At 43.7% G+C, this 24543-nt stretch overlaps 1 protein-coding gene across 6 annotated transcripts in view; it reads left to right on the top strand.

Annotated features, from left to right (window-relative positions):
* Positions 1-24543, top strand: part of PLEKHM3 (pleckstrin homology domain containing M3) — a 159095-nt gene that overhangs the window by 90447 nt on the left and 44105 nt on the right. For 2 of the 6 annotated variants that reach the window (XM_083842257.1, XM_083842258.1), the window contains one exon: positions 5073-11644. The exons of the other annotated variants lie outside the window; for them this stretch is intronic. In XM_083842257.1, the coding sequence (XP_083698383.1) occupies positions 5073-5250 (178 nt within the window). In that variant the 3' untranslated portion in view covers positions 5251-11644. Of the gene's footprint in view, positions 1-5072; positions 11645-24543 lie in introns of those variants that run through there. 6 annotated transcript variants of the gene reach the window in all.

Below are 24543 nucleotides of genomic sequence, written 5' to 3'. Positions count from 1 at the left end.
CAGAATTTAGAGTTTACCAAGTATTGACATGCATATTTTTCAAATGCCCAGACTTGGTGAGAGATAGTTATGTTGGCATTTCTTCAGCAGATAATGAGTGGTTTTGTGCTTTTATTGTAGAAAGACTTTTCTTTTGTAACTAGTAATAAAAGTAATAAGAGCACTCTAACGCCTGTCTAGGCTGTCAGGCTGTGGAGAGCTTTGGCCTTTCTCTCACACACTTTTCAATGCAATAGAAATTATTTAGAGTATTGAATAATTCTCTGTATTTCTATTACTCCAGTTTTCAACCATGTAAAACATCCTTAAAACGTGAAACACCCTCTTTAATCTTAAGAGAAATTGAGTTGGTCAAGAAAGAAAAAAGAGAGAAAACACCAAAATAGAGGATGCTATTTCAGACACTATCTGAGAAGGCTGAAAGTCAGTAGGAAAACAACATGTGGTGTTCTTCTTCAAATAAGGTTTGAAAAATAGCAAGGTGCTGTTAATATGCTATATCACAGCATCATTCATTACAGAAGGAAACCTGAAAAGCCTGAATGGCTATGGACTCATGAGCTTATTAACAATGATATATAGAAATCTCACAAAAGATCCAGAGACTTCCTGGCCTATAGCCAAAGATGTTGGGATTCAGAAGTAGTGCCTGAACCGTAAATTACCTATGACAATGAGATTTAAGGAAAAAATGTCTAAGTGTAGTAATTTACATGAGCCTTTTGTAGACTACAAAATGTAATTTTTTTTCCTATGGAAAGAAAAACATTTGGGAATACTGAGGCATGAAAACAGCAGTAAAGAAAACTCTGAAACTCACATGTGGAGAGCTAGTTGGAGACCGGTTTTAGAGAACAGTTCTTGGTAGTGGCCTCTGTAAGGCATTGTGATGGATCCTATCAAGGAAGACAAAACAACTGGCTAGCAGTTACAGGCAGAAAGATTGATGTTCTCCTCCATCCTTCAGCAGGAACGCATTCAGCTATATACGTGCATCTACACAGTTGCTTAGATACCCAGTTTGGCAGCCTGCAAAAAACATGTTTTTTAAAAAAATAAATATTTTGTTCTCCACTTTCTTGAAAAGTAGCAAAGGTAGTTCTTGTATTTTTTTGTTTGTCAGAACAAAAAACCATGCTGTTTTGTTTGTCAGAAGCTCTGCAAAAGGATCTGAAGAAAGCCTTAGAAATAGCTCTGTGAGATCAGTTTTCAAAAGGGAGTATCAATTTAGAAGTGCACGTGGAACACCCTTTTTCCTAACACAGGTGTTGCTGTTGCCTTCACAAAACACAGCTGCTGCTAATGCAGCTCATGGATGCCTGTTTTTGCCACAGAGATGTACTGAGTGAGGAAGACAACTGTATTGTCTTGGCTGTATTGTGGTATGGACTGAGTTACATATATGCAGCTGTCATTGACGGATCAATCAGAGCCTTATAATTTCCAATATTTGTAAGATGGGTTTTACTTTTAGAACCCAGTTCAAGTTCAGATCAGTTCTGTTCACTGTTGTGTTGCTCTCCCCATCATTGTACCTATGGCTTCTTGATAGCATTTTAGCAGAAAGGCAACTTAAGCAATTAAGTTGTTGCACTTATTTGAATTTAACATAGCTAAAGGCACCAACAGCATCAAAGAGGGGCTTACTTGGAGCTTCAAATACAGTGAGGAAAAGTCAGTCTAATCACAGAGACAGAGCTCAAGAATGCCTTTAAGAATAAGATCTGCAGCTCCGAAGGTGGCGATGCAGAACTGAATATGGGATCAACACCTGAAGCACAGCACAGCACTAATGTGCACTTTAGTGCCTGGTAATTGTTCTGGAGTGCAGGTTCCTGCACCAGGAGGGACATTCTGGCAATGTTTAACCATCTGACCTTGCAAGTTTGCATTTTACATCAAATCATTTGGGTGAGAGACCTCATTGCAGCTTTTCTAGGTTGCATTGTCCTTTGGTCTCTGTTTCATATCATATGGAGAGAGATGTTTGTCCTGTTAAATACACAAATGCATTATTTGAAGAGCCATGTCTGTCTGTCCAAGTTCTTAATGACAAGGAAACGACTTCAGAACACATGAAGAAGCAGGAACAGTAGCCTGGTGTTCTTAGCACTAACAGCCCTTCCATTTGTGATGCTACAATGAAGATAAAATTATACATCAGGATTAAATAAGAAGCAATCTGTTTGCAATATTCTAAAATGGAATATAATTTTGGTGGGTTTTTGTTTGTTATCACTGGAAAATTTCTGCCAATAAGATTAGGAATGGTCAACCAGTTGACATTTTCAGGATCAGTTAAGACTGATTGTATCGATATAATGAAAAGCTATGGCATAGATGGCTTGAGCTAGTATAGCTCCATCGCTGTTAAAAGGAGTAACTTACCATTTACGCAAATACAGAGCAGGATCAGCATTAGCCCACATGTGGCTGAGTTCCTTTAGCAGTGAGGAGATACAAGCATGTAGTGAAGGCTGACCCAGACATCCTCTCTGCCTGTCCCTGCAGAGAGCAAGAGGCAGCTTTGCACTCCAGCTCAGAGCAGTGGTCTTTAGGCTGCTGTTTTGTCATCATCTGCACACCGTGGCTGGGACTGGGAGTACATCCTCCTTCACAGGAGAAAACAGATCTTTCAGAGCTGCAGTCAGCAGCTGAGGCGCCAGAATGGACTGACTATGGTCTTGATGGCTGCAAGTTTTGCCAGGGCTGTTCCCGTATTGAAGCAGTGCTGTGGGCTGTGAGATCCAGGGCTGGCTGTTTGCATTGCTATGGTTAGAGCCTCACAGCGTGGGATCCCAGTCAGAGCTTCAGCTGTTGTACCACCACTAATAAATAACAGTGCAGACATTTTTTCTCTCTTTTGGCTTTGAGCAATAGGAGAGAAATTTATTATTTTATTTTTTTTCCAATGAGCTTATTTCTGAAACGTGAATTCATATTAACTTAAACACAATAAATCCTTGCTTTCTCTGTTGATAGCCTTTCACTGGGAGGAACAGGTGTGCTGGCTCCTCTCTCATCCTGCTGGCATCCATTTCAGCAGCAATTTTTGATAAGTTTTGTCACCTCATTGAGTACTGTGGAGAAATATTGAGTGAGCATAGGGAGTGGCAGTGCAAGAGCACAAAATTACACTCCTCATCAATCATTACCCTCTAGCAACTTCCAGGGCACTGTAAATTGCTGACTAACAAGAGAGAATTAGTTTGATAAAATCACCATTAGTGTCAGGTCCGAATGATGTAAAGTTTTAAAGACACGGCTGTCCTCTCTGTCTCTCCTTCATCCATTAATGCGTCTGTTCATAGAGATCCCAGTCCAGCAAAGCACGTAAGCACATGTTTAATTTTAGGCAGATCAGTAATCCCAAGGAAATCACTGGGATACTAGTCCTAAGTATGTATTTATGTGCTTCACTGGATCAGGGCCATAATACCAATTCTTTTTTTGAGCACACAATGATAAATATCTCTGTGAGCCAGTTTCTTGATTCAAAAACAGTTTCAGACTCACTAGCTGGACATTAAAAAAAAAAAAAAAGAAGAATGTGTCAAGTTCTGGTGCTACAGAACATAGCAGTTAGCCAACAGAGCATTTTGCTTAACTTAGCTTCTTTAACCGTACTTTTCATACTTGTTGAGTTCTATCAAATTCTGCCACCTAGAAATCTGCCCCTGAACTTCTGCATAGCCTTCTCAAAGTTATTAAAATTCAGACCATCTTTGGTTGTTCAGAACCAGGCATAAAAGCTAAAGCCAGCTCGAGAACTGCTTTTTCAAAATTATAGGTAAGATGCAGATGCAGCTAACATAGTTAATGAAACACGTTGTGTTATGGACTTCTCTCAGTGTTGCCAGACTGCATGCCAAATACTACAATTTGTTTTAAAGGTGGCTTTTATTTGCCTTATGGCTTCTCAGGGTTTAGGGCTTCTTGCTTCATGATTTCAGTTTTTCTTCACAATCTTGAAGACTGTAACCTTATTTCTAACCAAAAAAAAAAAAAAGAAAGGAAAGAAAGAGAAAGGAAAAACACCCAAAGAAACAAAAAGTAGGGATAACAATGGACGCTAGGATTCTCATGTGGTCATGGGACTACAATAACTGCAAATAAGGAAAGTGTGAGGCATTGTAAGACTTCCCACAAAATCACCAACTGACCAGCACCCTTCATTTATGCTTAAAAGCTGCTCTGAAGTTTGTTTTTTTGTTGCTTTCATTATTTGATTACACAACTGTAATCTAAGACTTCATATTCCTGACACTGTCGACCTTTTTTTTTTTTTTTTTCCATTTGGTTACAGAACTGCAGTAAGACGGTGACTTACTGGTCTGCTATACAGTCATTTGTATTGAAAGGCTGAGAATGTCCGAATGTTCAGCTCTAACCCACTCCATCATAACCAGATGTTTCACTGCTCCACAGCCATCTAGAATTGGATGCTTGATCTACTATGACATTACATCCATCACCATCTAGCCTGGTCTTTCACAGGCCACGGACAGAATGTCTGTCTACCATTCTGCGTTTCATTTTTACTTTGTGGAATTACTTATTTTCCTGCTTTTGAAATTGGCTTTCCTGCTTTACTCTTTCCAGAACAGCTGACCACACCACTGGAAGTTCATTGCCCAAACTGTCATATCTTGACTGTTCCAAATGCTGAAATATATCTTGATGGGAATGAATGCCATTAATCTTCATTTACAGATCAAAGTAGCAAACTTGTCTTTCATAAAACAAAAATTATGTCTATTCTGTGATAGACCTGAAAGCTAATTAGTAAGAAGACATAACTATTAATCCTTGTAACAATGTCTGTCTTTGAAGCAGAAGCACTGTGATAGATTCTCAGCAAGTGCATAAGGATGCAAGATTTTGCTAGTCCTGAGTAGCTTTACACCAGCAGAGGTGTGGACAAGCCACTGCCTTTTGATATTCCACTCTTTTGAAATGTAGCACTTTGAGCTACCAGAACTGTTTGAAGGATGTCCACAATCCATGTGAAGTCCATTGCATGCTCTGGTCCAATTTTGTCATTCAATTTTGACGCTAATTTGTGTTTGCAGGTGTGAAAGCTGTGGTGCTGTCTTCCACTCTGAATGCAAAGTGAAGGCCGTACCATGCCCCAGGTGCGTGCGTAAAGAATTGCAGAAGAAGCAGAAATCCTTCTGGAGGCGTCTGAATATGGATGAAAACTTCGAAGAGTCTTGCAACATGTTTGAGTTGTCGTATCAGAACACATGAGTTCCTTAAGGCAGTGGCCAGCCTGAAGAGAGCCTCTTCCCCAGCTGCCAGGTCAAGCAACCTCTCAGCTTAGCCAGGCAGAAATCTTTTTGCAAAATAGTACCTGATCTTCTTCATCTGTGAATAGCAGCTGCTAAAGTGGCCATAAAGCCTTGTTGGCTTTGAAATACCAATGGCTCAACTGCATTTTGCATTGAAGTCCAGCCGCTAGCTCTTATACAAAATGTGATTTACTTGAAATGCTTTAGGTCTAGCTAATTGAGCACCTAACTTTTTCTTTTCCACCTCTGGAGAAGACTTTTCCTCAAGACAGAAAATATTTGCTGCCATGAACACATTATTTTTGATGTTGTTCATTTAGAATTGATGAATCATCTACTTATTTATGTGTATTATTTATTATTAGCCTTGGCAGAGGTTCTGGTAAGGTGTTTGTTTCACAGAACCTCATAAGGCAGAAATGATATTAAGCCTACCTGCTACTTTTGACATGGACATGTTTCCATTTCCTCATGTTTCCAGAGAGCTATTTCTAAAGAATCAGCACATTTACATGTCACTCCTCCCCGAGGAAAGAAAAGTATCTCCCATCAAACCTTATTCAGGATGTTTGCAAGCATAAGATGCAGAATAATTCCTTTAGCTGTGCTTATTTATAACCACCCCAGTGGAATATTACATAAGCAGATAAGCAGGGTACTTGCTGCTGTTCTTATTCAGGCTGGGTATATCTGTCAAGCTCCGTCACTGAAGTCCATTCTGCTTTATGCTACTTATTCTTGATCTATGTGGGGCCACATCCTCAACTCCAGTAACGTGACTTTCAAATCTCCTGCTAGGCTTGAAGACATTTCAACTGTCTACATTGGTTGTGTTTTTGTCGTGTGAAGTTTACTTTACATGTTTTTCTAACCTGATCCTGGTAGACCAATAGTTGGGAAAGTGAACTTGCCCAATTTTGCTAGAAAATACCCTCAAAATTGTGAAACATTAGTTTGCTGTGTTCATGTGCAATTTGTGTCCTGAGTTCTCTGGGAGCACTAGAGGATTCTATACATCTCTGGTGATTCGTGTGGTGGAGAGCGAACTTCTCAAGGTATGGTTCTGCCTTGCAAACCTGGAACATAGGGAAGTACTAAACATGGTAAATTACATATATTGTGAAAGATTTGACTGGAGAGATGTGTGTCATCACTAACAGTGTTCAGTTCATTGTGTTTTCACCGTCAGTGAACACTTAGGGATACTCCTCACTCCAGTCCACATTTTTAACTTTTTCTCCAGACCCTGCAGTAATATGTGTATTAGATGCATATGAATACATTCATATTTATATACACATATATATATACAGCAAGCAAATATGATTTCAGAAGAAAAAAGCCAGTCGCATGTGCATTTTCCTTCTCTCATGTAGGTTTGTTAAAATGCAGACTACTGATCTTTGCTTTCTATATAATATGCAGGCTGTTATTATATTCAAGGCAGAAAGCAGTCTTGATCATTGAAGCAGCTCACTAATTGCTAAGTATTTTAAATAAAAGAATGGGGTACATCATGCTTGCATTAAAGGGCAGAAAGTTACACAATGGACTTGTATTGGAGTACAAATGTTTGCCTTTTCCAGCCTCCAGTTGAAGAAAGTAGCTGAATCTGAGCTTTCCCAAATTTGAGCGCAACTTTATGTGTGTATATATATATAGAAGCATGTTTATATCTGTATTCATTAGACAACCAGTGCCTTTCTTTTTCAGAAGTCCTCCTCCCATTGGGATTCTTTGGAAGAAAGTAGGGGGTTTTCCATGTTCTTGGCAAAGTAGTATAGGGATTCCCATATTTAATGAACTTGGTGAATCATGCACCTTTGTCACTAAAATTAGTATTTCCCCTACACAGAGGCATCTTTGTTTCATTCAACTCACTGTTCTTCATATGAAATGAGTTGCTTTCAGCTATCATCCTTAAGGATATAATGTTCCTTTAAAGTCCATTCCCATGCAAAGAACTCCCTGCACGTTCACATATGCAAACACAGGGGAAGTCTTGTGGAATTAGTCATGCAAACAGGAACTGCAGTGGTACTGGCTGAATAAACAGTACACTCCCATATTTTTCAGCATGTGTCACTACAACCAGCCCTGTGGCAAAGCCAGTAGCTCTGAAACTGTCAGAATCTGGCAGGTACTATTTTGAATTAGCTCTAGACGTAATGGTGGGTCATGAAAGAAAAAAGAAGTGACATTTTCCATATGATAATGCTTTTGAATTTAAGATATTTTATGGCATTAGTTCACATCCAGCCCAGTTTAGAGAGAGGTGCTTGTGTGTACTGTTGAGTACCCTGTGGCATCAAGAAATCAAGGTTCAGGCATTGCAAGGTATTGGTAACTTTGTCAGATGCCCTGATCTCCAAAATGCCAGTGATGTGGGTAGTTAGGTATTCTAGTTAAATTCTGGAATAACAACAGACAAGTTTGGAGTTATTCTAGATTTGTGCAGGTATTACAGAACAGAGTTTCTTTGTTAACTGAGATTTACAGGAAAAAAAGAATATGTTGTCAACAGACCTGTTGGAATTAGTGGTGAGTCTGGAACCACTGCCATTGCTAAAGGCAAAGAGCAAAAGCATGTTTTTACAATATGCTGGCAGCATCCAAAGCTTTTTGTGAAGGGATAATGTACAATACAGATCAGATTCTTTTTTTTTTCTTTTTTTTTTTTTTTTTTAATCCAGTGTAGCTGTAAGTAAGCCAGTTCCTAAATCAGATGTGATTTTTCCGCCTTGAAAAAGTAATATAGCTTCTTCTTGTAGCTACAGGAGCTGGCTGTAATGTGGAAGATGTTTTCCTCTCAGGGATGCCTAGCTCCTGTCCAAAAAAAGTTATTCCATATGGATGGGTAGGGTGCAGTCTTCTATCTCTGCCTTTCAAAAACATAATTCAAGGTCCAGTCCTGCCCTCAGGAATTGTGGGTGCAGTAGGAACGAGCCCTGATCATTTTTTAGCACTGCAAGATAGAAGAATAAACAGAAACTACTGCTCATGTTACTAACTCTCAAAAGACCCAACTCTAAAAGGATGGTTTTCATGCAAGAGCCAGCTGCTAGTAGGAGACACAGCTCATACTTCTGGAGGTGGTTTGGGTTTTGGACAGCACTGTACCCTTGTGTGGTTGTCTCTGCTGTACTAACATAGTGCCGCACACTGGTCCGCAGAGCTACTGTTTTCCCATTCTGCAGCCTGTAGCCTGCGCGTGCCCTGCTCTGCAGATGGCTGGGTGGGCACCAGCTGGAAAAGTACCTGGGGTCTTTCCAGACTGCGCACATCTCTCCTCCATGCCTGCCCCCACCCCCACCCCCCCCCGGTAGAATTTGTGTAGTAGTACTTCTAGTCCCATCCTACACAAAAATGATATAAATATGAAGTAAGTTTGAACAATAATGTTTCGTTGTGAATCAAAAATAAAATGCGGTTTGTCTCCTTCACAAAGAAGGTGCTTTCTTTACTTATGGAGGAGGAATAGATCTGTAGGTCCAGTTACTGCTCTTACTTGCTTGTACAGAACTTATAATCACTATAGAAATAGGGTGCTTCACTGCAAGGGACTGTAGCCTGACTTTACAACTACTTAGAATCTTCTCAGTTTAGTTAGTCTGAGATTATTTAACCCAGGACACTGTAGATAAACTAATTCAATTCTTCTTTTCCTCTCTACCCAAACCCTCTAGCTTTTCTTTTATGTAGATAAGGACCTACCTAGGGGATGCAAAATGCAGCTTTTTGATATTATCAACCTACAGAAAGAGAAATTTGGATCTCTTATGCAGAAATCTTTCTTTTCTTTGTCTTTCTTAGGTGGTGAAAAATGGTCTTGTGGTGTGATGCAATGTCCGGGTTGGCACGTACCAACATGCACATAGGAGCTCATTGCTGGGTTGATAGGAACTGGCAGTTGTGAAGGTTTCTTAAATAAGTGAGAAAACACACTTTTTGGTGAAGAATTCTTCACAATACCGTGATAGCCCTGCTAGGAGTGAATCATCAGGGTACCTCAAGAGCTGCTCTTGTCAAGACTTCTCTTAATAATTAGTACAGGGATACTGTGTGCATTGTAATGGGTGGATGATAATGTCCTGAAAGGCTTTAAAAAAAAAACAAAAAGCAACAACAAAAAAGAGGATGTCTGGTTACAATGAAATGGGGAAGCTGCCCAGTTGTATTTTGCTTTTTCCCTGTGGCAACAGAAGCCATTGAGTTTCCTGGGCTTTCCAAGGTCATGGTCTGGATTGCAGCCGACTGTTGATCTGTGTAAAAGAAATGTAATTGAGTAATCATCATAATCTTATCTCTTGTTTTCTGTTGCTCAGCTGCAAGCCAGTCCTCTCTCTTTTCTCGCTCTCTCTGTCCCTGTCTTGGCTCACAGTGCTGAGCCTACAGCTAGGCTTTGAGCTTCATAGCTGATCGTGTTGCTTTTGAACCAGTTGAGTCTGATCATTCTCTCCTTCATAATTTGCCTTCCAATTTTCCCTTCCCAGTAGGAGTGCCTTACAGTACTGTATATTAGTGTCTATCTTCCTGTTTTGGATTTCCTGATTGAATCTGCTGTTTGATTAACTTGTAGGCTCAAACTGAAATTATCCTGTGGCTGCACATGCTCTTTTGCAGGAGCAGCTTAGTAAATCAGTTTGCTTGTTCTGTCCCCATGAAGTGGGCTCTACAGGCTGCATATACCAGCTCTGAAGATGCCAAGGTGCATGGAAATCCCTCACTTTTGCTTAATTTGGTGCCTTAAATTTTCAAAAATGTAGAATTTTGTCAGGAATGCTCTGCCATGCTGCAACGTGTTTGGCATTGGAGCTCTAAACCCTTGCTCATGGCAGTTTCCATCTTGCCAGGAGTGATGACCATAAAATTTGTTGACGATCTGTGCTTTGAAAGGGAAATATGAGAAAGGATTGCATGGAGACAGCATTGTTTTTTATTACCTACGCTTTGGAGACTAACTGAGCTTCTTTTCAGACAGAAATGAGGTTGCTCTTAAGTGAGAGCTTCAGAAGCTGTGGATCTGTAACAATGGCAAGCACTGGACATTAAAGCAGGATCAGGTCATGTGCAGCTTTGCTCCTCCTGGAACCAGTGGCCAGCCTGTGCCATGTGGTGAGGGAGTCCCACACAGTAAAGCTGGATCCAGGGCTGTGGCAGTGAAGGCTTTTCCTCAAAGTTTGATTTCAACACAGCCTGGTTCCCTGAAGGCTAACCCACTGGGGTTTGGTCAACATTACGTTAGAGAGGGTTAGCCTGCTTAATTTTTAGCATTATTTGCTAACGTCTGCAGCTAACCCTTCCTGTGTCTGTCAGTTTTGGGCACATGTCCATGCTGACTGGAATCTTTTAAGTCCATTTTTGACCCCAAGTAGCAGGAACCCTATATGACAACAGCAGAGCTTTCGCTGCACTTTAATAGTGTAGTGAGCAGACAGCCTGGACAATAAATAATGTGCAAAGTCCTTTACTTGAAAGCTCTGGTGTGTACACACTCCCTTGGGTCTTTTCTTATAATGCAAGTTTCCTCCGGATCCCCTAAGGCATTGATCTAAATTAGAGATGCCACTTGTGGGCAGCATTGGAGAAGTTCAGGCCTGGAAGGCAATTAACTGCCTAGGACCAAAGTGTAGTAGGCTCTGTCTACATACACAATTGTCAGTGGCTCAATTACTTATTTGTATCCAACTGTGCGTTAAACCAATGTAAATCCTTGAGTAGTTAGTGCTGTTTTGGTGGAAAAAGGATTTGTTTCAGTTTTGCTTACGTACTTGTCAACAAAGTCAATCTTGCTTTAACCGAAGTGTTTTCAGACTGATTTTGAGTGGCACTGATACCTGTGATACCAGGTTGACTTACACCAGTCCCTTCTGTACTTGTCGGAAGTAAGAATTCATGAGCAAAATGGGTGTTGGAAGGGCTTGAAGTGATAAAGGCAGCTTCCAAATCAACATTAGTTGAGTCGAGGCAGTTTGAGGCTGGGGTAAGCCGGGTGTGATCAGCAGAGCACGGGGTCTGGCGCTGTCCCTGGCAGCCCAGGCTTCCCTTCCCAGCAGAGCAGCAGCTCTCCTGCAGCACTTGCAGTGGATTTTAGTATTAGTGGTAGCGCACCCTGAGTTTTTTGGAAACTAGTATGTGCGTGTGCTACTCTGTCTGTTAACTTATGTGCATGTCATTGTTCTTGTATTTGTTTTGTGTTATTTTTTTTGGTTTTGTTTTTTTGAGCGTTTTTTTGGGGGGGGGGGGTTGTTTGTTTTTTACTTTTGACAAGGATTTTCTTAAATTATCTGCACCTACTAGGCAATAGTCTTAATTTATTATTGATATGTAATAAATTTATAATTTAAATTCCATAAGTTGAATTGCCTGTTGACACTTGAGCAGGGTTTATTTGGGTTCACTTGTGACACCATCAGAGCACCAGTCCCTTCTGTATAAAGGCAACTGTCAATAAACACTACAAAAAAATTACTCGTCCTTTTTAATTTGCCTTCTGCTGTTACTGCACCATGTGTAGGACAAGTTTTGAAAGAGTGCTAGTTTTCTTATAAATACTAATCCATTGGTGAAAGTCTTCCAAATCTAAGCAAATTGTGATACTTTTCTCGGTTCTGAGGCAGGAGGTCTCTGGAAATGCTGTCAATGACTGCATCAAGCTTTGCATGTTTGGATTCACAGTTAAATCTGTTAGGTGTATTTGATAGCCACAAATGTCCAGATTTTTGAAGGTGCTGAGCCCCAACAGTTCCCAGGAGAGCTTTTTAGGAGCTGTTGTTGTCAGGCACTTTTGGGTACGGAGCTCCCAGGAGGCGCGTAGGAGCTGGGGGAAGGCTGCTCCCCACTGCATGGCTGCCATGTGGACCTTTGCCAGCAGGCTCCAGGTTAAAGGACCTTGGATCCTAAGTAAGGAAGGCACCTCCTAGCTCACTGCAAGGCCCACTGAAGGGCTGGGAGGGTAGAGTTTTGCTCACAGTGTAAGGGCTGTTTTGCTCAGACAGCTCTCCATCCAGCGGACATAGGAGCAGGTGTGATTCCTGCTCTCCTGGGCTGCTTCTCCCAGTGCACAGGGTGAGAAACTTCATCAGCTCCCCAGGGCTGTGGATTTGGTGCTGAGCTGTGGTGAAGCTCACAGACCTATGTCCCCTGTATGAGGGCCCCCAGAGAAATCTCTCCTGGCTTTCCAAGAAGGACATATCCACTCCCTTGCTGCCCCCCTGCCATTCCTCAGAAAGACCAGAATTCCACCAGGAATGTCAATCCTTTCTCCTGCAGGCACCTTTGGACTTCATCCCCATGATGAAATGGCTGCAAGCAGTGGGTTAATGTTTGATCAGGACCGCACAAACTGCACAGGAAAGCCATGTGCAAGACCTTCTTCCTCCTTATTTGCTTTACAAGGTGAGCCAATTCTGTTATGACACATACCTCTTTCCCCTTTCACTGCCACGTCCCCTCCTCACTTCACTCTCTTAGAGGTGCTGGGAAGGAAGCATCAACACAGCAGAGACCATGGGGTCTAGGGAGCCCTGGAAGGAGCAGTTTGGTTGTGGGGTTTTTTGGTGGTTTTTTTTTTTTTGGTCCACCTATGGTTGTATTTACGGAGCTTCTCTCCTCCTTGCCCCTTCCTAGGCTCCCTGTTGTGCTCTGTTTCAATCTATGAACCCATCACTGAAATGTGTTGCTGAAAGTACATAGCCCAATAGCTGTCACAGACAACTTGGGGCTGGAGTTACAAAAATCATTGCTTTTGGTTTTGGTCAGGAGCTGAAGTGATGGGATTTTTCTCCCTGTTACACATTGTCATTACATGAGAGCTGTGCCCTCCAGTGAACTGCAACTCTGCCAGTAAAACCTTACATTGGCAGCCCTGTTCTTAACCCCTGCACGCTCCTCCTCCTCGCAAAAGCCAAGCTTTTTGGGTAGTTCTGTTAACCTTCTGTTAGCCTTTTGTGTTAATTTATCAACTAGCCATTAGCTCAGCAGGCCACAGAAAATACCAGTCAGACTGTGAACTGGAGCGTGCCCTCCAGGTCCTGTGGGAAGCAGTAGCAAAACTGCTGTTTTCTTCTGATGCTGAGCAATCGGGACAAATTGGCACCCACAGAGTATCTACCCACTTTGTTTTCTTCCTGATTGACACCCCTTATGCTGGTGGGACAGTCAGTGTCTTGTATCAGCGTATGTGCTTGGGAATATTAGATCATAGACAAATCTCGTAACCCCTTAGGTCTAACAGTGAGTGTTTTGGATTTTGTTCTTTGTGTTCTCTTTGCACATTAAATGCAGTGAGTTGAGTCAGGAATATTCATCGTCTCGTAAGGCCAAGTCCCATGAGTGGTTCATATCACCTGAACATGCCAACCAAGCTCCAGCTCTTCCCTGAAAGGTCAGGACACTTCTATTTTAAAAAGCTACCCTTCTAGCTCTTAGACCAAAATTAACAGTCTTTGATTTTATATAGGAAGCTTGTTTTCTAAAAGGTGGCAGAACTAGAATACAGCCCTTCTTTGGGGAATAGGTGGCCGTGGTAAGTCCACACATTTAAGAAGCCTTGAGGATAGCGTTTGAATTAAATAAAATGGTACAAGCTCCTTGTCCAGAACTGTGCTCCAGGCTCAAGAAAATACTTTTTTTTTTTCATTCATCTTTTCAAATTCCCATAATGTATATGATACAATCCCAATTACAATACAAAAACAGATCAACCCAAATGGAACTAGCTTTCTCCTTCTTTCTTTAGGGACAGAGAGGGGCCTTCCAGGTCTAAGGGTCACTAGAGCTTTTCAGTGAAAGGCATGCTGAGGGCAAACGAAAATATTCTGGGAGTGTGTGTGCATAGCTCTGGTCTTTTTAAAATAGTTCTTGTTTAACTAAATACTCTCCAAAGCAGTGGTTCCATCTAAAGGTCTGAGTATTACCACTGTGAGAAGGTGATGAAAAGCATCTCAGATAACCAGGTGTCACAAGTAAAACCAGACAAAGTCTCCAAGGCAAGTAGGAGTAAATTCCAACCATTTAAAGCATTGACAAATATAAACTTTGGCATTGAGGCTGCAAACATGCTAAAAAGCTGGTCCACTGTTCATAGTAAGTGACTCTTGATTTTCTATAATTGAGTCTGAGGTGTTAGCCTCAGATATTAAAAATGAAGTTGTGAAGTTCATATGGAAAGCAAGGAAGTCAGATAAGAGCTTGTGTTAAGGGCTGGACTTTACATTGACTTGAAAGTTTCAGGTGTTTATCGTATAGATACGATATGTTAAGGTGAACAGGAAGGAATTGTTAGTAACGCTAAACGTTGTTTAAATGTAAGAAAGTGCAAATTACTGATTCTGTGTAGGAAAATAATAGATGCAATCAGTGTGCATAGAACAGTTCAGTCCAAACGGTATTCATAGCATGAAAGGTTATAAATAAGTCTCAGCAGTGACTTACACTACAGGCAAGTACTTGAAATACAGTGATGAAGGCATGAAACAAGACACGTGTCTCTCTACTGACTTGTGCCTTGCCCTGCAAGTAATCACAGTGATTTCTGTGAATCCCTTGCTCACAGACACCTGTGGAAGCAAGGTTAGGGTGGAAGAACTGAGACCCCAACACCATTCTGTCAGCAGACATTGGCATGCAATTGCTTGTGACACTGGTGGATGTTGTTTATTGTGTACTTATTGCAAAATGTCCTGTTCCAGCTTGGACTCTGCACTTTTGAAGAGCATTCATCTCTGATTTAACAAACAACATGATTGATCCTTTAAGCAGATACAAGTTCTGCTGATTTAAATGAAAGCTGCAGTTTATTAAAAGAACCAGAGCTGGGCTCTCAATGTTCAGAGACATGAGCTGTAGCAGTTTATAAAATTGGCAGATTCCTTGTAAAATGAAGTGACTGCACATGCATTCAGCACAGAGTTAACCCTGGGTGATAGCAGGTAAAAAAGGGTGAAAGTATAATAAAAGTATGAGTCTCTACTGCAGGTATTTACACAGTATTGACATTGTTAGCCATGCTTAGAGATTTATGTCAAGTGTTACTGCACTGTCATAAAATAATAAAGTACTTCTGCGAAGGGCTTAGGGCAAAGGGGAGGCAAAAAAGTCTCGCTATGTAAGGCCCTTCTCCAGCTCCGGTGGTAGTCCATGGGAATGTTTCCATAGCTGTCAGCAGAAGCTGCATGGAGGCCTGCTAGGGGAAGGTGAGCAGAAGTGGCATATTTGCTATGTTTAGAGCAGGTAACCAGGGGTTTTGTCTCAGGGAGGATATTACCACCACCCAGTTTCAGGAGGCAGCTAGTGAGTCTGCCTTGCAGCCAGTGGAGATGAGGGTTCCTCCTGGAAGCAGGGATGTATCTGAACTGAATTATCTTTTCGTGTTTATAGAAGTGCTGACAAGGACCCACAAAAGCTGAAAGATGACATTAAGAAAAATGCTGTGCTCAATGTGGCTGGGAGGCCAGAAGGGCAAGAAGAGTCTAGTGTCTCAGGGTTTCTGCACCATGCATCCTGGACTCAGCACACTTTCGGCTTTGGGCTCTTGCAGCTTCATTTCTCACTCTAGGCTCACAGTAGGCATCCCCTCAACATTTTGGCTGCAGGACCAGATTTTGCAGCTGAACTCAGTGTTTATATGTAGTGGAGAACTGAAATGTCAGTGCCAATCAGTCAGAGCACTGGGGAGTTTGGATCCAGGCACGATGCCTGCCTGTCCTTAGGTCCATATCTCCAGTTTGTATGCCCTACTCCAGTTTGTATGCCCTGCTCCAGTTGGTATGCCCTACTCATTGTCTCTGCCCTTCGTGAGGTTGTGGTACCATTTATTCTGCAAGCCATGCTGATACATGGGACCTGGTAGCCTTGCTGCAGAAAATTACTGCTGCAGAGAAGTATTGCTCTTCTACTAGGGGTGGTTTCCTGGTTAGACGCTACTGCATGGGAAGGCGTTTTGCTGCCTCTTTCCAAATAAAGGAAATAATTCTTTTCCACCAAATCATTTAGCAGAATTGTTCCCCCCATAGCAGTCTCATAGCTGTCCTGCCAAGGGTTGGGAGAGCCTGCATCCTGACTCTGCTCTGGACAATGCTTCTCAAAAATCAGGCAGCTATAAAAAAGAGAAATGCCTCTGTTGAAAAGGGAGCTTTCAGAGCCCTTCATAAACTTGCTTTCCCTGCTGAGAACCAGAGTGCTGCACTGTTCTGTGGGACAGCTGGCACAGGCTGTTTGTAAAACATGGGTTGGTAGGTGTTGAGCCCTTCCACATCTGACCCCATGTGTCTCACCTGGCTGAGCTAATTTTCTGCCTAGGCAACTAGATGAATGAGCTTTCCTCTCCATGACCATACTTCTTGTCATGGCATCTGTCAGAAGCCTGACACATGCCATTTCCTGTCCCAGATGGTGTCTCAAAAGCTCGTAAGTAGGGCCGAAATTTGTCTCTCATACATCAGTTATATCAGCCTCCAAACTCTAGGGCTGAGCACACACTGGAGCAGCTCTGAAAGTGCTCGCTCCATGGGCTCACCCCAGCTGAATCTGTGAGACTGGAGCTGGTCTTTCCTTAGAGTCCTGGAATGTGTCACTGTGGCAATAAATAGCCTCAGTCCCGTGACACGTGGTGTCCCTTTCAGTCCTCCAGCTCTCAGCTCAGCTGGTGCCGAAGACGTGGTCCAGGTGCATTCCCGTACTCCCAACAATACTGTAGGTTCCCAGTCCACAGGTCTGCCACACAGCCTGGCAGAGAATCATAGGACCTGCCCTTGCTTCCCACTGGCCGTGGGCAGCAGTGAGGGATTTTAAGCTCAGTTTGTTCAGAAGCGAACGCTCCCTCGCACATGTGCCCAGAGGAGAGGGCTGTGGCACCAGCGTCCCCCTGGCTTTGTGTGTGATCTTTTCCCATGAATATCTCAGTGGTGTCCTCATCACATGAACTCTTCAGCCTCTGGGATGGTGAGAAGGCCTCGGAGATTGAGAAGACCCTTTTAGTTTGTACATCTCTTGCTCTGCATAGCCACCCATTAAAATTATTAGCTTCACTTGTCTCTGTAGGAATTTGGGGGGGACCTTGGACCGAACTGCTGGGGACTAGTAGGGGCGTGCATGCGGGAGAGGCAGAGAGCAGAGCGTGTCTCGCACTCCTCACACTCCTCCTCTTCTTTTTATTGACCCAGCTCACGGATTGGAAAAGACCCATGTCCCCCCCACGGCCCCCTCTTCCTCCCCGGCCGCACAATTGTCACCGCCAATTAGTGCATTGTTAGGGCACACAATGGCGCTGTGGCCACTGGAATGGGACGCTTTTGTGCGTCTCCAGTCGGCCGTAGGGGCAGTCAAGATTCATTTAGGGCCTTACACAACATGGACAGAAAATACTATCAGAAAAGCAAAAGGGGGAAAGAAAAAGGGAGAGGGAGAGAGAGGTAGCAAGAGGGGAGGGGGGGGTGAAGTCTGCTATTCAGGGGTTAGCCCAGCCGCATGAAAGGCCCAAGAAGCAGTGCCACATTGAAGACGCCCCTTGGAACACAAAAAGGAACCAGGGCTTAATAGCAATTAGTGGGCAAACTGCAAAGAGCACCGTGGCTCTCCAGCGAACTGCTTACTGCCACCGCTCCCCCTTCCCCCTTCCCTGCGGATCCAGCCGGGAGGGGAGCAGCTCAGGGATGGGAACTGGCCGTCCTCCTCTACCCACCGCGCTCTGGGGAGGCCCCAGCCAGCACTTCTTTGTGGCAGGTAAAGCGAGTGTCATTCTCTAAAGCTCACAGCCAAATGCAGGAGGTGTTTTGCAGCCAGAGCAGGATGTAGGGTATGGTTTCAGAATCACAACTGTTTCAAGGACCTTTAAAGCAGCCCTGTTCCCTTTCGCTGCCTGGCACCAATGCACCTTGCAGCTGGGCTGCATTTGTCCACAGCCTGGTCCTCTTCCCCCAGCAGAGCCTCGGAGATCACCGCTGTTCTTCTCATCTGTGTCCATTATTATCCTCTTTACTCATAAAATAATCATCTGTATATGATTTTATAATATGTGTATATATATTTTTTTTCTAAAGAAAATCCATGGAAGAAGGCTGCAGGACAGTGATTAGTTTATTGGCTGTTCTCAGCTAATGGATGTGCATATATATTTAGGCAAAGCAGCTCTGTAGGCTTAGTAGCTGTGAAGAATCTGTTCAGGCTGAGCACCAGACCTCACCCTCTCTTCTCCATGAAAGCCTGCACAGCGTGAACAACACCCGCATCCATCCTTTTCCCCTCGTTTCTGTGCCAGATCTCAGTCACTGTAAGGTCTGCATTGGTACAGAATTTCTTCAAGCACATTTTGGCCCAGCATGGCTTGGACTTGTCTTGGGTAGCTGCGTTAGTGCACAGGTAAATACATTTCATCTCTACTTTTGTAGAGATCAGCTTGTTGCTGTTGTCATTCTCAGCTCATCCCCTGAACTGCTCATGCTAGCTTTAGTCAAGAGCTTACACGCCTCACACTTAGCTGCATCTCAGGAATATTCCAAGTTAAAAGATCCATAAGGCAGGTTTGACCTCACATAAATATGCTTAAGTATTGAGGAGGAATTCAGGGCATCCTAGCCCTGAGACACAAAATTAGGAACGATTCCTTTTATGTTCTAAAGAAAATCCATGGAGGAAAGCTGCAAGGCACAGTGCTTAGTTTAGCTAATGGCTGTGCATCTCATTTTTCCTTGGATGTAGGAGTGCTGGAGCAGGTTCTGATCTTGAGCACAAAGCCACGCAACCCCATAAAACTTAGCTGTGCTCTTGTGGACGCAGCTCAGTATAAATTAGACAAGACACCAACCAACCAAATTTAGCTGTCTCTGCTGGAAATGTTCCCGAACTGCAGTGCATGAGGGTGATACGCACACATGTACAATTGTGGTCCACTGCTTTTCTTCACGTAGAGGCTGGAAATAACTTCTGGTTTCCTCTGTTATCTGCAGCAACTGCAGCTAACTGTCTTCTCACCTTGTCCTGCCCCTTGCTCAAGGGGAAATGTTTAGTCCTGGAGGGATGCAGCCGGGCAGGCCCTCTCTTCTCTCTAAGATACCCAAGCATGCCTGGGAAATGCAGCTGCTGCTTCAGTACCAGTCTTTTTTTTTTCACAAGCTGGAAGCCATAGCTACTCTGTATGTCTATACCAAATCAGTTTGATTGTATCAAGACAGTGCAAACAGGATTCACAACCAAGACTCTCTGTCCATCCAAAATCCCATCACAGGTTTCACAGGAAGCTGAGGGTAGCACAGCAGGCATCAAGGACTTGGCTGGCATTGCTGGGATGGCCCCTGAAAGGCAAACATGATGGGGAGCTCACAGCGTATGTGTCTCACAGACAGGGCTGGTTGAAGGCACTGTCTCGCAATGCAGAACGTGTCTGTCTCACACCAGCCACAACACATCCTCACTCTGCTAATTAGCAACATCCCTGGCAGAGTCTCAGCTGAAAGGATTAAGCTGTCTTCTCACCTTGTCCTGCCCCTTCCTCGCCCAAGGGGGGATGTTTAGTCCTGGAGAGATGCAGCCAGGCAGGCCCAGGTAAGGAGGTGGTCTCGTTCCCCTCCAGAATGCAATTCTTTCAGAAAGGGATTTTGTCTCCAGGACAGTCTGTCCTGACCGAATGGACACCCAGCCTCACAGCCCTGTGGTGCGGTGCCGGAGGTTGTCAGCGTAACATGCTCTAGGGAAAGGGAAACAGAGAGCAGCGCCTGCAGCAGGAGCCAGAGTTGTCTTTTTCCAGCGTAGGCCCAAACAGCTGATTTCCCAGCTCTGTGTGGTAAATCACAGAATTTCTCTGTCTGTAAAAGCAGGAGAATTGTCTGTCCTTTCTCCTGTTTTTTGTTCCTTGTCAGCTCAGCCTGCGAGCTGTTTGTACTGCAGGTACACTGAGCACCTGGCACTGCGAGGGGCAAATAATGAAGTTGTGTGGTGGAAGCTTGCACAGTAACTTCTCTGTGTGCACCCAGCGGGGTCCTGTCTGCCTCGTGGTGGCATAACTGCGGGGGGTCAGTGCCAGCCTGTGGCAGGCATGGACAAGGGCTCAGCCACTGCCTTGCCCCGTATAGCAGAATAGTTAATTTCACCAGCGTAAGAGAAATACACACAGACAGACTGAATTTTGCTGCAGACACACAGACCTCTCCGAGCAAAAAGCTGAACCAAGCTACTCCACTGTTTTTATGCCATAAGGAAGGTGCTGGTCTGTGTGGACCAAACCCCGTCTTTGTAGATGTTGTGCTACCTTTTTTGTCAGGATGTCACTTACATAAAATCAGTTTGACTGCATCAGTTCAGTAAAAAAAGCCTGTAAGAGGACTAGACAACCTGGTCATCAAAGATTTTCGGCAACACTTTTCCAGCACTCGTGTAAGGATTTAAAATGTGTTGGCACACTTTTTCGTATCACCAGTATATATCCCAAGCAGTACTGCACATTGCAGAGAGGTACAGGATTTAGATAACACACTCCTTTTTTTGCCCTGCAAATCTCTTGATGTGCTCCAATTCCATAACACTAGTCCCTGCTGAAGCTGTTGCTTTTTAAGATCAGCATCTGTGGATCACTTATGTTTGCTAATTCTTCCTATCTGCCTAATGCCTGAATACGAAGGTTGCTAGCAACATCCTTTCCAAAATCATTTTGACCTGTGTATTATGTTATCCTATGAATAACTCGTAGAAGGAAGTAATCAAAACGTGTATAGTTCCAGCTAGTGCTAATTGCCTTTTCATCTCGGTTTCAGTCTCTTTTTACTCCTGTCCTTAATAAACGTTGATTACGCAGGGATTTAAATCTGTATCTCAACATAATTTGGTTCATTCGATGTGAATGACATGACTCACTAAGCCTTAACTTCAGATATTCCTCCAGCCCTCTCTCAAGCACTTCAAGGATGTCAAAAGCACATACTGGGAATCCAAAGTGCCTGGTCTTTGCGAGAATGCCTAAAAGGTCAGAGAAAGGACATTGTTTCAGAAGGTCTCTGGCCTTGGTGTTTACTCACTGATTTGTGGAAACCTGAAAACACAGCACATGTGTATTGCACACACGGTTTTATCCTTCTAGGGAACTACAGATGAGTACACATACAGGATAAAATTTTCAAATGATATGTGATTTTCGTTGCCTCTAATGGTGGCCAATATGGCACATCATGGAGGTGCCCAATCTTCAGAGGACAAGTGTGCAACAATTTCTGAAAATGCAGCCCAAGTGGATGAGGTGTTTGAAATATATTCGGATGTATGAAACTTTGTATTTTCACAAAAGGCCAGACTGAATTCACTTTTAACAGCAGCAGTTGCTACCATACATTTTTCACCCATTCATAGATTTTTAAGGCCAGGAAAGACCACCCATATCCACAGGTGATCATACCAACAGCAGTTTCTTTGTAAAGGGACAGTTCTCTTGGAAACATTTCTGTTCTGACTTTCTCTGAAAGCGTGCAGGACCGCGCTGCCTCCTGGCTGAAGTCTGCCTCTTTCCCGGCAAGCTCTTGGCACCCCAGGATTTCCGTGTCCCCCGCTCCAGGATCTCCTCCAGTCCTGTCCTCGCAAGGCCTCCCAGGCAGGGGGCTTTTAGACCTTTTCCGTGTTGGGACAGGAAACCTCCTAGCTCTTCCTGATGCTGCAGGATTTCTCAGAAGTACAGGCAGCTTGCCCTATTTGGCACAAACTAGTGTGTTTTGCATTGTTTTTTAATGTTGGAATTTTCCACAAAACAGAAATTGCAAGTTTTAGCCAGCTTCAGTGCATGCTGCTTGAGCATTTTCTCTGGAGGATTTTCACCTTGGCCATTACAAACTTGTATTCCAGCTCTGAAGTATTTGCTACGTTTTCAGCCACAGGTTCCTCCTACAACCTGTCCATCTCTTACAGATTAGAGAACTGATTAGTAATACTTTTGCCCCCAGAATAAAGGTCTGTAACTATAGTGGATTTTATTTAACTATTTAACCTTGAGTATAGAGCAAGCAAATAGAAAAAAGGGTTTTGAAGGTTGTGACCTGAGGCAGGGTACAGAAAGCATTATGCCAAAGCTGAACTGCTCTGAGCAGTTTCACACTGAAGGTATCTCACAGCAAAGGAGAGGGCAGGAAAATGAAACGTTTAAAGATGGCAATGATCAAAACAGCACTAGTTTGAAGATAAAGTAAGCAATAATTAGTCTATATTATTACTTAACAAAAGCATTTAATAGCTCCCACATACGTGTTGAGGTTTTTGTGTTACTCCTGTGGCCAGAGCTGAAGCTGGTGTAAGCCAGTGCTGATCTTTGCCGGGGGTGAAGCTGTGCTCCTGCTTGCCTGCCAGGGAGCAGCTCCTCAAATCCGCACCAGTGCTTAGGAGCCAGCATTTGCATTTTAGTGTGCCAGTCCCCAGCAGGCTACAGGACAGTGTTGACAGTCCCACCTCACATGCAAGCAGAGGGTTAGACGTGCCACGGTAGAAACCACACCTTCATGGCTGTTAAAGTCACCTTTGGTGGACATTCAGATCAGAAAGGGCAAACTTCTGGTGGTCTGCAGGAAATGCACAGCTCTCAGCTGGGAAACAGCCTGAGCTGCTCAGACCACTAGAGGGGCCATTGCTGGCCTCCTGGTCAAGAAAAAATCTCAGATTTCATGCTTCAGGGTTGCTCTTTTGGCGGCTTTCCTGAGAGCTTGATGCATTTATAGCTATAAGCATGCAAATGGTGTGCAGTCCAATCACCCTGCTTGGAAATCCCAGCAGAGCAGATTATTTAACTCTGAAAAAATACTTGGAGTAACTGCTTTGCAATATATAGTGCGGCAAGCATTTCAGAAACAGTCTAACTATGTATTTAAACAGTCATTACTGCCTTCTGGGTAAATAACACGTTTTTAAAATGGTCTCTATACACAATAGACACTAACACAATAAATCCTAATTGCTCTGAAGGACCCATTAGGCACTATGAGGTCAATAAATGGTAGAGGTTTTTTGAAAGTCACTCACCATGTTGTTACATACGGCACAATTTGAAAGTCCATAAATAAGTATTTGCCCAATGAAGAGCGAGGGCTTTGCCAGGGCCATACTAATTTATCATGTCAACTTCACTATGGGGACTGTTTTCTTTTCAAAGGCCAATGTTAAAAAAAAAGAAAAAAAATAAAGCAGGGCGGGGGGAGGGCAGAGGACGGTGTGATGTGTTTCAAAAAGTCTGTATCTGAGAAGTTTCAGGCTACAAGATGCCCCCCAGGAAAATCAAGCATAAAGTTCACTGCCTCTTCCTCTTCTTGGCATTGTGTGAATCGCCGTGAGATTTGAAGAGCAGCGTGGTTGTGGTGCTGGAGGCTGGGCTGCAGGGTGGCAAGGACCTTTCCTTGCCCCCCCCAACCCTTTGAGCCATGGCCCCAGTCCTGCCTTTGCCTTCTGTGCGCCGTGGTGGTGGCACCTTGGGACAGGAACACCCCTTCTGTGCGCCAACCACGCCTCACAGACCCCGGTCCCAGTCCCTGTGGAGACCAACAGAAGCTAATCATGTGCTTCTTATGTGCTCACATAAATAATATTAAGTAATAGTTGACAAGTCCAGCAAGATGAGCTTCAAGTACAGCTGCTCTTGCCAATTTTACAGTAATCTTCCTTTTCTGAAGTTTTGGTTGTGTTTTACAAACCAGAGCACTCAAGTCGGCTGTTGGTACAGCCTGTGTCACTGTTAGAAACCAGGTTTCGCATTAATTCACTCAGAAAGTGTCGAGTTCCATGTAGCTTTTCGAATATGACTACAATTTGGCATGGGTTTGTTTTCTCACAGTATTTTACAATGTGTAATCGCACAGGTAGATATAAAAACAAACAGTAGTGATGCAGGTTAGGGTTTTCAAGTTTAGCACGGCTCTCATGGTGAAAAGCATTCAAGTGATTTAAATCCGAATTCCTGTCCCCAGCCGACAGCTTTCAAATCATTTGAGCTCATGAGAAAATGCTGCCCCCCCGCTGCTGCTGCACTTGAGTAGGATTCAGGTGCCAGGGTCCTGCTGCACGTGCTGGCAGCAATTCTCCGCCTGCCCTGCCCGCTCTCAGGGCATCACCCTGCGCCTCTGCCTGCCAGCTCCCTCCAGCAGGCAGGGACTTCGGTCCCTTGTAGGACCCCCGCTCTGGGTTTGGGGCCAGCAGGTCGGTCTCGGTGCCAGGGCTTGCAGTGCTGGCAGCCCAAGGCCTTGTGTCTCAGGTGGGAGCGCAAAGGGGTGGAAGCCGACAGCCTTCTCTAAGCCGT

This window comes from Anser anser (assembly GCF_964211835.1).
Source record: "Anser anser genome assembly, chromosome: 6".
Lineage (NCBI taxonomy): Eukaryota > Metazoa > Chordata > Aves > Anseriformes > Anatidae > Anser > Anser anser.
Note: the sequence above shows the minus strand (reverse complement) of the source record. Positions and strands in the feature narration are given on the sequence as shown.